The sequence below is a fragment of the Hippopotamus amphibius genome, chromosome 3 (genome assembly GCF_030028045.1).
Source record: "Hippopotamus amphibius kiboko isolate mHipAmp2 chromosome 3, mHipAmp2.hap2, whole genome shotgun sequence".
NCBI lineage: Eukaryota > Metazoa > Chordata > Mammalia > Artiodactyla > Hippopotamidae > Hippopotamus > Hippopotamus amphibius.
Genome location: NC_080188.1, coordinates 19329547 through 19343089, shown reverse-complemented (window position 1 = coordinate 19343089; position 13543 = coordinate 19329547). Strand labels below are relative to the sequence as shown.

Sequence of the window (13543 nt, the reverse complement as noted above, 5' to 3'; positions counted from 1 at the left end):
TCAATCCTGTATCCCAGTTAAACTTTAGAAAATAACACCTGACATTTGCTTAATATTCTGGAATGTTTGCAAGGTTTTTTAGTAACCAATATTTTATTTGATCTTTAAATCAGACTATGGTATAATTAGGACCACATTACAGTTTTGATTTTTGAGATGAAAAACTTAAGATGAATTATTTTACACAGTTAAAACATAATTTGAGATTAGAACTTTGATTTCAGTCTCTTAAAACAGGTATAGATAATTAAGAATTGTCCATGTTGTCTTTATGACAAGCATTTGTTGTTTATGGTATAAAAGAAAAGACATCTCACTAGGTTTCTAAGAAACTCTGTTGTGTGGAAAATGTTATATAGAGAACAAGGTTTTGTTTGTTTTGTTTTTTAATATTGAGTATTTCAATAACAGGCTATGGGTGGTTCCCTAACAAATTATTTCTAGGTATAAGACATTAAAATATTTTCTCCCAGTCTATATATAGAGCCTGAATATGAAAGTCAGGCCCCTTTAATCCTTAAACAAGGCAGTCATAATAGATGGTAGGAAGGAATTAGGAAATGGACTTTACAATTTACATATGTAGACTTAATGTAAACAGAAGGAAGTTAAGCTACATTGGTTGTTCATACCCTCTTCTGTAGATTCATTTCCCTATAGCAAAGGTTGCTAAGAGCTAAATCTGGCCCGAAAAGAAAGGTTTTATTTGATAAATTTTATTCTAAAATCTCACATAAAGAATTTTCTCTTTTTAAAAAGTTGCTAACATTGAATGAATGAGTAAATTTTAAAATCAGATTTTGTTTAAAAATCCAGATTATGTGTTTTCTTCTTTAAAGAAAATCAGATGATTTGGCAACCTTGGGCCCTTATTTTTACATGACACAGGATGGCTGGAACTGAGTAATATAATAGTACCTTAAATGGGTTATGAGCTTTTCATTTTACCAGTCATCCTTAATTACTCCTTTATTTGTACCTTCTCTTCTTCACTGATACAGTTTGATATTTTTATGGGTGTACTTTATTATTATTATTTTTAAGGACTTCTATTGAGATATAATTGACATACAATAAACTGAATATATTTAAAGTGTACAATTCGATATTTTTTTTCTTATTAGTAATGTATATATGGCAATCCCAATCTCCCAATTCATCTCACCCCAAACCACCTCACCACCCCCCCCGCCCCCGATGCCGCTTTCCCACCTTGGTGTCCATGTTTGTTCTCTACGTCTGTGTCTCTATTTCTGCCTTGCAAACCAGTTGATCTGTACCATTTTTCTATAGTCCACATATATGCGTTAATATATGATATTTGTTTTTCTCTTTCTGACTTACTTCACTCTGTGTGACAGTCTCTAGGTCCATCCATGTCTGCAAATGTCCCAATTTTGTTCCTTTTTATGGCTGAGTAATATTCCATTATATATATGTGCCACATCTTCTTTATCCGTTCATCTGTTGATGGACATTTAGGTTGCTTCCATGACCTGGGTATTGTAAATAGTGCTACAGTGAACATTGGGGTGCATATGTCTTTTTGAATTACAGTTTCCTCTAGTTTTTTAAGGAACCTCCATACCGTTCTACATAGTGGCTGTATCAATTTACATTCCCATCAGCAGGGCTAGAGGGTTCCCTTTTCTCCACACGCTCTCCAGCATTTATTGTTTCTAGATTTTCTGATGATGCCCATTCTAACCTGTGTGAAGTGATACCTCATTGTAGTTTTGATATGCATTTCTCTAATGATTAGTGATGTCGAGCATCTTTTCATGTGTTTGTTGGCCATCTGTATATCTTCTTTGGAGAAGTGTCTGTTTGGGTCTTCTGCCCATTTTTGGATGGGGTTGTTTGTTTTTTTGATATTGAGCTGCATGAGCTGCTTATATATTTTGGAGATTAATCTTTTGTCAGTTGATTCATTGGCAAATATTTTCTCCCACACCGAAGGTTGTCTTTTTGTCATATTTATGGTTTCCTTTGCTGTGCAAAAGCTTTTAAGTTTCATTAAGTTCCACTTGTTTATTTTTGTTTTTATTTCCATTACCCTAGGAGGTGGCTCAAAAAACATCTTTCTGTGATTTATGTCAAAGAGTGTTCTTCCTGTGTTTTCCTCAAAGAGTTTCATAGTGTCTGGCCTTACATTTAGGTCTTTAATCCATTTTGAGTTTATTTTTATGTATGGTGTTAGGGAGTGTTCTAATTTCATTGTTTTACGAGTGGCTGTCCAGTTTTCCCAGCACCACTTATGGATATAGTATATCCTTGCTTCCTTCGTCACAGGTTAGTTGATCGTAGTTTATCTCTGGGCTTTCTATCCTGTTTCATTCATATATATTTCTGTTTTTGTGCCAGTACCATATTGTTTTGATTACTGTAGCTTTGTAGTATAGTCTGAAGTCAGGGAGTCTGATTCCTCCAGCTCTGTTTTTTTCCCTCAAGATAACTTTGGCTGTTCGGGGTCTTTTGTGTCTCCATTACAAATTTTAGGATTTTTTTGTTCTAGTTCTATTAAAATGCCATTGGTAATTTGATAGGGATTGCACTGAATCTGTAGATTGCTTTGGGTAGTATAGACATTTTCACAGTGTTGATTCTTCAAGTCCAGGAACGTGGTATATCTCTCCATGTGTTTGTGTCGTCTTTGATTTCTCCCATCAGTGTCTTATAGTTTTCTGAGTACAGGTCTTTTACCTCCTTAGTTAGGCTTATTCTTAGGTATTTTATTCTTTTTGTTGCAATGGTGAATGTGATTGTTTCCTTAATTTCTCTTTATGATTTTTTGTTGTTAGTATATAGGAATGCAAGAGATTTCTGTGTGTTAATTTTTTATCCTGCAACTTACCAAATTCCTTGATTAGCTCAAATAGTTTTCTGGTGGCATCTTTAGGATTTTCTGTGTATAGTATCATGTCATCTGCGAACGGTGACAGTTTTACTTCTTCTTTTCCAGTTTGGATTCCTTTTATTCCTTTTCCTTCTCTGATTGCAGTGGCAAGGACTTCTGAAACTATACTGAATAGTAGTGACAAGAGTGGACATCCTTGTCTTGTTCCTGATCTTAGAGGGAATGCTTTCAGTTTTTCACCATTGAGAATGATATTTGCTGTGGGTTTGTCATATATGGCCTTTATTGTGTTGAGGTAGGTTCCCTCTATGCCCACTTTCTGGAGAGTTTTTATCATAAATGGGTGTTGAATTTTGTCGAAAGCTTTTTCTGCATCTAGTGAGATGATCATATGGTTTTTATCCTTCAGTTTGTTAATACGGTGTATCACATTGATTGATTTGTATATATCAAAGAATCCTTGCAACCCTGGGATAAATCCCACTTGATCATGATGTATGATCCTTGTAATATGTCATTGGATTCTGTTTGCTAGTATTTTGTTGAGGATTTTTGCATCTAAATTCACCGGTGATATTGGTCTGTGATTTTCCGATTTTGTAGTATCTTTGTCTGGTTGTGGTATCAGGGTGATCGTGGCCTCATAGAATGAGTTTGGGAGTGTTCCTTCCTCTGCAGTTTTTTGGAAGAGTTTGAGAAGGATGGATGTTAGCTCTTCTCTAAATGTTTGATAGAAGCCATCCCGGTCCTGGACTTTTGTTTGTTGAAAAATTTTAATCACAGTTTCAATTTCATTACTTGTGATTGTTCTGTTCATATTTTCTATTTCTTCCCAATTCAGTCTTGGAAAGTTATACTTTTCTAAGAATTTGTCCGCTTCTTCCAGGTTGTCCATTTTATTAGCATATAGTTGCTTGTAGTAGTCTCTTATGATGCTTTTTATTTCTGTGGTGTCCATTGTAATTTCTCCTGTTTCATTACTAATTTTATTGATTTGAGTTCTCTCCCTCTTTTTCCTGATGAGTCTGGCTGAAGGTTTATCAATTTTGTTTATCTTCTCAAAAACCAGCTTTTAGCTTTATTGATCTTTGCTATTGTTTTCTTTATTTCTGTGTAATTTACTTCTGCTCTAATCTTTATGATTTCTTTCTTTCTAACGTTGGGTTTTGTTTGTTCTTTCTCTAGTTTCTTTAGGTGTAAAGTTAGATTATTTATTTGGGGTTTTTCTTGTTTCTTGAGGTAGGATTGTATTGCTATAAGTTTCCCTCTTAGAACTGCTTTTACTGCATCCCATAGGTTTTGCATTGTTGTGTTTTCATTGTCATTTGTCTCTAGGTATTTTTTTGATTTCCTCTTTGATTTCTTCAGTGATCTGTGGTTATTCGGTAGTGTATTGTTTAGCCTCTATGTGTTTGTTTTTTACAGTTTTTTTCCTGTAATTGATTTCTAATCTCATAGTGTTGTGGTCAGAAATGATGCTTGATACGATTTCAGTTTTCTTAAATTTACCAAGGCTTGATTTGTGACCCAAGATGGGATGTATCCTGGCGATTGTTCCATGTGCACTTGAGAAGAAAGTGTAATTTGCTGTTTTCAGGTGGAATGTCCTGTAAATATCAATTAAATCTATCTGGTATGTTGTGTCATTTAAAGCTTGTGTTTCCTTATTAATTTTCTGTCTGGATGATCTGTCCATTGGTGTAAGTAGGGTATTAAAGTCCCCCAGTATTATTGTGTTAACTGTCAATTTCCTCTTTTATAGTTAGCATTTGCTGTATGTATTGAGGTGCTTCTTATATTGGGTGCTTATATATTTATAATTGTTATATCTTCTTCTTGGATTGATCCCTTGATCATTATGTAGGGCCCTTTCTTGTCTCTTGCAACATTCTTTATTTTAAAGTCTGTTTTATCTAGTATGAATATTGCTACTCCAGCTTTCTTTTGATTTCCATTTGCATGGAATATCTTTTTTCCAATCCCCTCACTTTCAGTCTGTATGTGTCCCTAGGTCTGAAATGGGTCTCTTGTAGACAGCATATATATGGGTCTTGTTTTTGTATCCATTCAGCCAGCCTGTGTCTTTTGGTTGGAGCACTGAGTCCATTTACATTCAAGGTAATTATCACTATGTATATTCCTATTACCATTTTCTTAATTGTTTTGGGTTTGTTTTTGTAGGTCCTTTTCTTCTCTTGTGTTTCCCACTTAGAGAAGTTTCTTTAGCATTTGTTGTAGGGCTGGTTTGGTCGTGCTGAATTCTTTTAGCTTTTGTTTATCTGTAAAAATTTTGATTTCTCTGTCTAATCTGAATGAGATTCTTGCTGGGTAGAGTATTCTTGGTTGTAGGTTCTTCCCTTTCATCACTTTCAATATATCATGCCACTCCCTTCTGGCTTGCACAATTTCTGCTGGGAAATCAGCTGTTAACCTTATGGGAGTTCCCTTGTAAGTTATTTGTCATTTTTCCCTTGTTGCTTTTTTTTTCCCCTTGTTGCTTTTAATAATTTTTCTTTGTCTTTAATTTTTGTCAGTTTGCTTACTATGTGTCTTGGCGTGTTTCTCCTTGGGTTTATCCTGCCTGGAACTCTCTGCGCTTCCTGGATTTGGGTAGCTATTTCCTTTCCCATGTTAGGGAAGTTTTCTACTATAATTTCTTCAAATGTTTTCTCAGGTCCTTTCTCTCTTCTCCTTCTGAGACCCCTATAATGCAAATATTGATGCATTTAATGTTGTCCCAGAGGTGTCAGGCTGTGTTTTCATTCTTTTTTCTTCTTTTCCTTGGCAGTGATTTCCACCATTCTGTCTTCCAGGTTACTTATCTGTTCGTTTACCTCAGTTTTTCTGCTGTTGTTTCCTTCTAGTGTATTTTTCATTTCAGTTATTGTATTGCTTATTTCTGTTTGTTTGTTCTTTAATTCTTCTAGGTCTGTTAAACTTTTCTTAAATCTTTTCTATCTTTGCATCCAGCCTTTTTTCGAAGTCCTGGATCATCTTCACTATCATTATTATGAATTCTTTTTCTGGAAGGTTGCCTATCTCCATTTAGTTGTTTTTCTGGGGTTTTTATCTTGTTCTTTCACCTGGTACAAAGTCCTCAGCCTTTTCATTTTCTGTATCTTTCTGTGGCTGTGGTTTTCATTCTGCAAGCTGTAGGATTATAGTTCTTCTTGCTACTGCTCTCTGCCCTCTGGTGGATGAGGCTATCTGAGAGGCTTGTGCAAGCTTCCTGATGGGAAGGACTGGTGGTGGGTAGAGCTGGGTGTTGCTCTGATGGGCAGGGCTCAGTAAAATCTGTTTGTCTGCTGATGGGTGGGGCTGAGTTCCTACCCTGTTGGTTGTTTGGCCTGAGGCGACCCAGCACTGGAGGGTCCTGGCTCTTTGGTGGCATTAATGGTGGGCTGCGAGAGGGCTTATGCCAGTGAGCACTACCCAGAACTCCCACTGCTAGCATCCCCATCCCCACATTGAGCCACAGCTGCCCCCTTCTTCTCGTTGCGATGGCTTCTCCTGTTGCAGTATACTGGCTCTAGGTATGCGGGCTTCAGTAGTTGTGGCACGGGGGCTCAGTAGTTTTGGTACGGAGGCTTAGTTGCTCCACAGCATGTGAGTTCTTCCTGAATCAGGGCTCGAACCCATGGCCCCTGCATTGGCAGGCAGATTCTTTTTTTTTTTGCTTAAAAAAACTCCCGTTTTTTAATAAAAGAAATGCATGCTTAAACTGAACACAAAACACAAAAACTAATTTTATAATAACAAATTAGTATTCTGTGTTAGCCCTTTTTTGCCTATGAGACATTTTTAAAATTAATCTATATATAGCAGCATTCCCCAGCCTTTTTCACGCCAGGGACCTGTTTCATGGAAGACAATTTTTCCACGGACAGGAGTGCAGGGGGGTGGAGGGGGTGGGAGGTTTAGGCAGTAATGGGAGTGATGGGGAGCGGCAGGTGAAGCCTTGCTTACTTGCCTGGTGCTCACCTCCTGCCGTGCTGGCAGGCACATTCTTAACTACTGCGCCACCATGGAAGTCCCTTATCTTATGTTTTAAGGGGTACTCTGGAGTCATGCTACTTAGCAGCCTTGGCTATACTTGTCAGAAAATTTTCCACATTTTACATTCAAGACTTTTTTCGTGTTAGGCAGAGATAGATAGACATTTACATTTATTCCCCAATTTAAAACATTGTAAAACAGTCATAATTGCTTTATTTTGGTTGGAGAAAAATTGTTACAGAAAATTGTTCTGAATCAATTACTTTGTAATTAGAAACAGTAACAGAGTTGGTTACCTTTTCCAACTAAGGTTGAGGAAAAATAAAAACTGCGTGGCAATTTGAATTTCTTTTGGAGAGTCACTGGTAAATTATTAATGCAAAATTTCTAATTTTACCCATTTTAATTAGGATTATATACATTTATGTATTCAAACAATGTATTAGGTAATATCTCAGTGAGATAATTTTCACTTTGGGATAGATTACTAATACAGTTGCACATGAGAGACACCAAATGATTTTTGCACCAGAAAAAAATTACCAACACTGTCATCATATTCCAGCCTCACTCAAGGAACGTATTTTAAAATAAAAAAAAGGCAATGGGAGCAATTTTCATTTAGTTTTATTTCAGTATTTAAATTACATAGATGTGAAATATCACATTTGAAATAATCGCTCAGCTACTAAAGTAGTCACCTTCAAGTAAAATAAAATTTCCAGTTTTTCTGATGTTTGACATTTAAGGAATGGATAGATGTTTCTTTAAAAATAAATAAATCAGACTTCCCTGGTGGCTTAGTAATTAAGAACCCGCCTGCCAATGCAGGGGACACTAGTCCAGGAAGATCCCACATTCCACAGAGCAGCTAAGCCGTTGCACCACAACTGCTGAGCCTGTGCTCTAGAGCCTACGTGCTGCAGCTACTGAACCTGCATGCTGCAGTTAGTGAAGCCTGTGCACCTGGAGCCTGTGTCTGCAGCGAGAAAAGTCATGGCTCTGAGAAGCCCGTGCAACGCAATGAAGAGTAGCCCCCACTCGCCACAGCTAGAGAAAGCCCGTGTGCAGCAATGACGACCTAATGCAGCCCAACAAAGAAAGCAAAACAAAAAAATAGATGTTGGCTACTCAGTTGGACTTACCAAAAGGCAGCACTAATCTGCATGGTAGTCACATTGCTTGAGGAAAAACTTTGTCAGAGAAAATCATTCTTATAGTTATAAGTGTTAAAGCTTGAATTTTCATTTTTATCTCTGTTTGATAAGTGTACCTATTTTAACCACAAAACCCCTATCCCTGAGAGTTAAGACATTCTTAAGGAAAAGATGGTATCCTGTAGTCTTTATTTTTCTTTTTTCACTTAAACTATCTTTTCCCATAAATATTTTTTAATTGACTCTCTGGTATTACCTTAGACACACATAATATTTGAACACTTTAAAAATTAGCAATTGCTTTTTGTTACTGTCTTTACTTTCCTAGTGAATATGTGACTTTTAAAATGTTTCGTGTACCATATGATTTCAGAATAACTCAATTTATATTAAGATGTGACATCGTGAGCTTCCTAGGTGCGCAGTGGTTGAGAATCTGCCTGCCAATGCAGGGGACACAGGTTCGATCCCTGCTCCAGGAAGATCCCACATGCCTTGGAGCAGCTAAGCCCGTGTGCCACAACTATTGAGCCTGTGCTTTAGAGCCCATGAGCCACAACTTTTGAGCCCATGTGCTGCAATTACTGACGCCCACGTGCCTAGAGCCCGTGCTCCACAACAAAAGAAGCCACGGCAATGAGGAGGCTGTGCACCACAACGAAGAGTAGCCCCCACTCACCGCAACTAAAAAACGAAAGCCTGCACACAGCAGAAAAAGACCCAACACAGCCAATAAAATTAATTAATTAATTAGTTCTAAAAAAAAAGTGACATCACTAGTGAAAACTAGAACACTTTTTATAGTGTATATTGATTCAGGATAAGAAAATAGGCCCCTATCAAAAAACGACTTTTTAAGTTTTGCTTTTTTGTAGTGTTCTGTTCACCTGACCTTTTAGATCCTCTTATGATTCATGGTGTTCTATTACAGTGAGTTATCCTGAATCATGACATTCTTCAGTATCATGTGCTCCAGTCAGTAGGGGATCCTTGATTAAAACTTCACATATCAAAACCCTAATTGATATGGGTTTATGTTAGAAATCAAATTGTAGGATTAGGACAGGAATTATATGTAGCTCTTCCCTTCACAGAATTTTTTCTAGGACTCTTAGGGAGTGTTAGAACTGAATGATTATCTTCATATTTCTACAGCATCTGTACAGATTGCAAACAAGCAGTGAAGTAGGCATAAATTAATAAGTTGGGAGGGTATAAAATAAGAGCAAAGAACCTGATGATCTGACATGGAATTAAGTCAACTTCTGCATAGTAAATGAGAGAATATATTTTAAAGTTCTCATCATTATAAGCAGAAATAATGAAATTGTAGCTTCTCAGGAATGTTTCATGTTATTTTTTTATAATCTGATTAATAAACCTCAGGCTTCATTCATTTTCTTTTTTCCTTAGAGCAATGATGGAGAAGAGCGATTAGCTGTTGTTCGACTTTTAGCTAAATTGTTTGGTTCTAAAGATTCTGATTTGGCGACACAGAATCGTCCTCTGTGGCAGTGTTTTCTTGGACGGTAAGAGAACATACAGTTCTGTGGATTCTAACTTTTATATTTTAGAGGCTAGTGAATGTGGTGCATTTGATTAAAACCACATATATCAAAACTTTCGTATGTGTTTGTTTCTTTAGTACCTGTGTTGCTGTCTTTCTTGAAGAATAAATTGTAAGACAAATTTTTTATGAAGAAGCCTTTGTCTTATTTACCCACGTAACAAGTTTTAATCTTTTGTGTGTGTGCTAAAACAATACCATTAGAATAAATAGTTCACCTCTGAGAATGTTCAGAGTCTTAAAATTTTTAAATAAATCATGAAACTGAAGACATCATGGTCCAATCCATGCCAGTGTATACTGTCTGTATTTTTTTCTAGAAGTTTTCTAGGTGTTAAACTTCTAGAAAAAAACATAGGCAGTACACACTTACCGGTTTTAGTAGTATGCTTTTGGATGTCTCCCCTCAGGCAAGGGAAATGAAAGCAAGAATAAACACATGGTTCTACATCAAACTAAAAAACTTGCACAGTGAAGAAAACTATCAGCAAAATAAAAAGGCCACCTACTGAATGGAAAGAGATATTTGCAAATGATATATGTGATAAAAGGTTAATATCTAAAGTATACGAAGAACTCATATAAGTCAACCTGATTTTAAAATGGGCAGAGGATCTGAATACACATTTTTCCAAAGAAGACATACAGATGTCAATAGACACTTGAGAAGATGCTCAACATCACTAATCATCAGGGAAATGCAAATCAAAACCACAATGAGGTATCACCTCACACATGTCAGAAAGGCTATTTGTTATCAAAAAGACAGCAAATAACAAGTGTTGGCAAGGATGTGGAGTAAAGGGAACCATTGTGCACTGTTGGTGGCAATGTAAATTGGTGCATCCGCTAAATGAAACAGTATAGAGTTTCCTCAGACATTAAAAAATAGAACTGTTGGGAATTCCCTGCCGGTCGGTTGGTTAGGGCCCCATGCTCTCATTGCTGAGGGCCCAGGTTCAGTCCCTGGTTGGGGAACTAAAATCCTACAAAGCTGCACTATGTGGCCCAAAAAAATAAAATAAAAAATAGAACTATTATGTGATCTAGCAGTTCCACTCCTGGGTATTTATCTGAAGAAAACAAAAACACTAATCAGAAAAGATATATGCACTAGCTCTATGTTCATTGTGGCATTATTTATAATAGCCAAGATATGGAAGCAAACCAAGTACCCAATCAATAAATGAATGGATAAAGATGAATGTGGTATATACATATACAGTGGAATGTTACTCAGCCGTAAAAAAAGAATGAAGTCTTGCCATTTGGGACATGAGCAGACCTAAAGGGTATTATGCTAAGTGCACTAAGTCAAACAGAGAAAGACAAATACTGTATGATTTCACTTATATATGGGATCTAAGAAAATAAATGACCAAAGATAACAAAACAGAAACAGAGTCATAGATATGGAGAACAAAACAGGTGGTTACCAGAGGGGAGGGGGTTGAGAAGAGGAAAGAAATGACTACGGATGATTAATAAATGAAAGATAAGTAAATAAAATCACATTATTTATAATTAATAAATGTTTTTAAATTGCCCAATAAAGTTAAAATTTGAAAGTTGCTCAGCTTGTCTTTATTATATGCAGTTCTGAATCTACATACTGAGTTTCATATTTATTAAATTCTTACAATATGTTAGACCTAAAAGAGCAGTTACAAGTTGGTCCTAGCCATATGAAACTTTTTCTATGAGGCAATATGACACATGTATTTTATGTACTTATCTTTGAATTTCTGGGTCTGCCTCTTATATATGATTTGCTTTCTACCTCACATTCCTCTGGTATTTTCTGTCTTCTGTAAACTTTTTTCAAATAGATTATGTGCATTTTGAAGATTTATTTTTTGTTTGTTTTGTACAAAGCATAATTTTAAGCTCCAATTTTTGGCTCTCCAGTGTAGGTTGTTTCGGTTGGGGCATGTGTTTATACTGTTTTTTGTTTTAGCATGGTGAAAAAATCCTGTTGTAAAAAATATTTTTGTGAAATTATGTATCTTTTTACTTTATATTCTTCCTTCAGAACAAGTTAACTGTCATTTTAATAACATTTTCTAATTAGTAACTGTTGTTTATAGGTATTTACATATTGTTGATATACTTTATTTGAAAATAGTTATTTTGCCTTACAAGTAATATTTAGCAATCTTTTTCTGTGTAGATTTAATGATATTCACGTTCCTGTGAGATTAGAAAGTGTGAAATTTGCGAGTCACTGTTTAATGAATCACCCAGATTTAGCAAAGGATCTCACAGGTAAGGTAGCTGGTTTATTGAAATACGAGAGTAATCACACAAATACCTTTTAGTTGTGCGCTTTGACTTTAACTTCGGTTTCTGAATGGGTTTCACTCTGGTACTATTTCAGGTCTCTAGCAGTCATGGACTAGTAAGGGATTTCATGTTTATACAATAAAATTACATTTGAAATCTCCACATTGAAATCCTTTGGAATTTTTTGGAAATCATAGTTTGAGGGAGTAGACTCTTCCTTATGACTCCGGGTTTATATGTTTTTCGATGTGATAATTAAATATAGAAACATATCTAAGTAGGAAAGTGATTTCTTCTGAAGTAGACTAGAATTTCTCATTCTTCACTTGAATTAGAGCATTTAAACTTACTTATTTGGTTGTAACAAATAAATAGCTGCTATCAAAATACTGTTTACCAAAAAAGAAGAAATAACTTTGTATCATAATTATTTAGGATTTTTTTAGAGGTCATAGAATGTTGTTTTATATTGTGTAGTGTGCAGGTATATACCTGTCAGCTAACTTGCTATAAGCATTTTTACTGTATTTCTTTTAAGTCTTTTAATATATATCATTAACTTAAATTTTAAACTGTATACATCAGGTGCTGATTTAATTTCAGGTGCTGATTTGACTTTTCCAGAATAGTTGATTTAAAATATATTATTTATTAAGATGTGACTTTACAATAATAGTGTGGTATAGTTTATTTTGTTATTATGTAGTGTATTACCAGCTCAAAAATTAAGTAATTTTAATTTAAGCTATATTTTATAATCGTTGTTCCAGTATGGACATAAACTTAAAAAAGAAATTGATTTTTTTTTGTCATTCTGACCATAATAAATATTATAGCTAACGTTTAGTTTAATTTTTTCCATTTCAGAATATTTGAAAGTTAGATCACACGATCCAGAAGAAGCTATTCGTCATGATGTCATTGTTACTATAATAACAGCTGCCAAAAGAGACCTTGCCTTAGTAAATGATCAGCTACTTGGCTTTGTGAGAGAAAGAACACTGGACAAACGGGTAAAATCTGAGGAATTTTATTCTTTTATAATTTACTGTGTTTACATTGTTAGCAAAATACAATAGAAATTATTTTCTGTTATATTTAAAGTTTTTCTTTGTGAAAGTCAGACTAATGAAATACCAGATAAAAAGCTAATAATTTGTATGTTTCCTACATATCTTTTAATTATCTTTACAAATGAATGCATTGGATTCTACAGCTTTTCAGATCTTAGGCGTGGGTTTTTTAGCTTACCTTTACAAAAAGAATAGCTAAATTAAAGTTTTATTTTACCTTTTCACTTACTTGATGAGTTTCAGAAGAATAGTGATTGATCATCAGCATTTATTGCTTTTATAGTTAGCATTTTCAGGAGTAACTGTCTTAGAATATCATACTTCCTATGAAAGTGTTGTTTCCATATTGCTGTGCTAGGCTAAGGGCTGAAGTGATGTTTAGTTATTACTCTTTTTGTGTAATTTCCTCCACGTGGGTGCAGGGTTGATAAAGAAAAGTAGTACTAAGAACAGTAGTAGTGGTTGCTAAGAAATAGTGTCAACCGCAGGTAAGAGACACACAGGCAAGGCAGGCTGATTAAATGTGTTACTTATTAACGTCTTTAACAAAGGTTGCCTTTGCAGTGTGCTATTTTATTTGAAGCGCAGTTGAAAATCTGCTACCCTCCTG

The 13543-nt window shown here is 35.3% G+C and overlaps 1 protein-coding gene across 3 annotated transcripts in view; it reads left to right on the top strand.

The window, feature by feature from the left end:
• The window catches only part of PDS5A (PDS5 cohesin associated factor A), a 152276-nt gene that overhangs the window by 68265 nt on the left and 70468 nt on the right, over positions 1 to 13543 (top strand). For all 3 annotated transcript variants that reach the window (XM_057725936.1, XM_057725933.1, XM_057725935.1), the window contains exons 9-11: positions 9424 to 9539; positions 11748 to 11842; positions 12728 to 12873. In XM_057725936.1, the coding sequence (XP_057581919.1) occupies positions 9424 to 9539; positions 11748 to 11842; positions 12728 to 12873 (357 nt within the window). The remainder of the gene's footprint in view (positions 1 to 9423; positions 9540 to 11747; positions 11843 to 12727; positions 12874 to 13543) is intronic.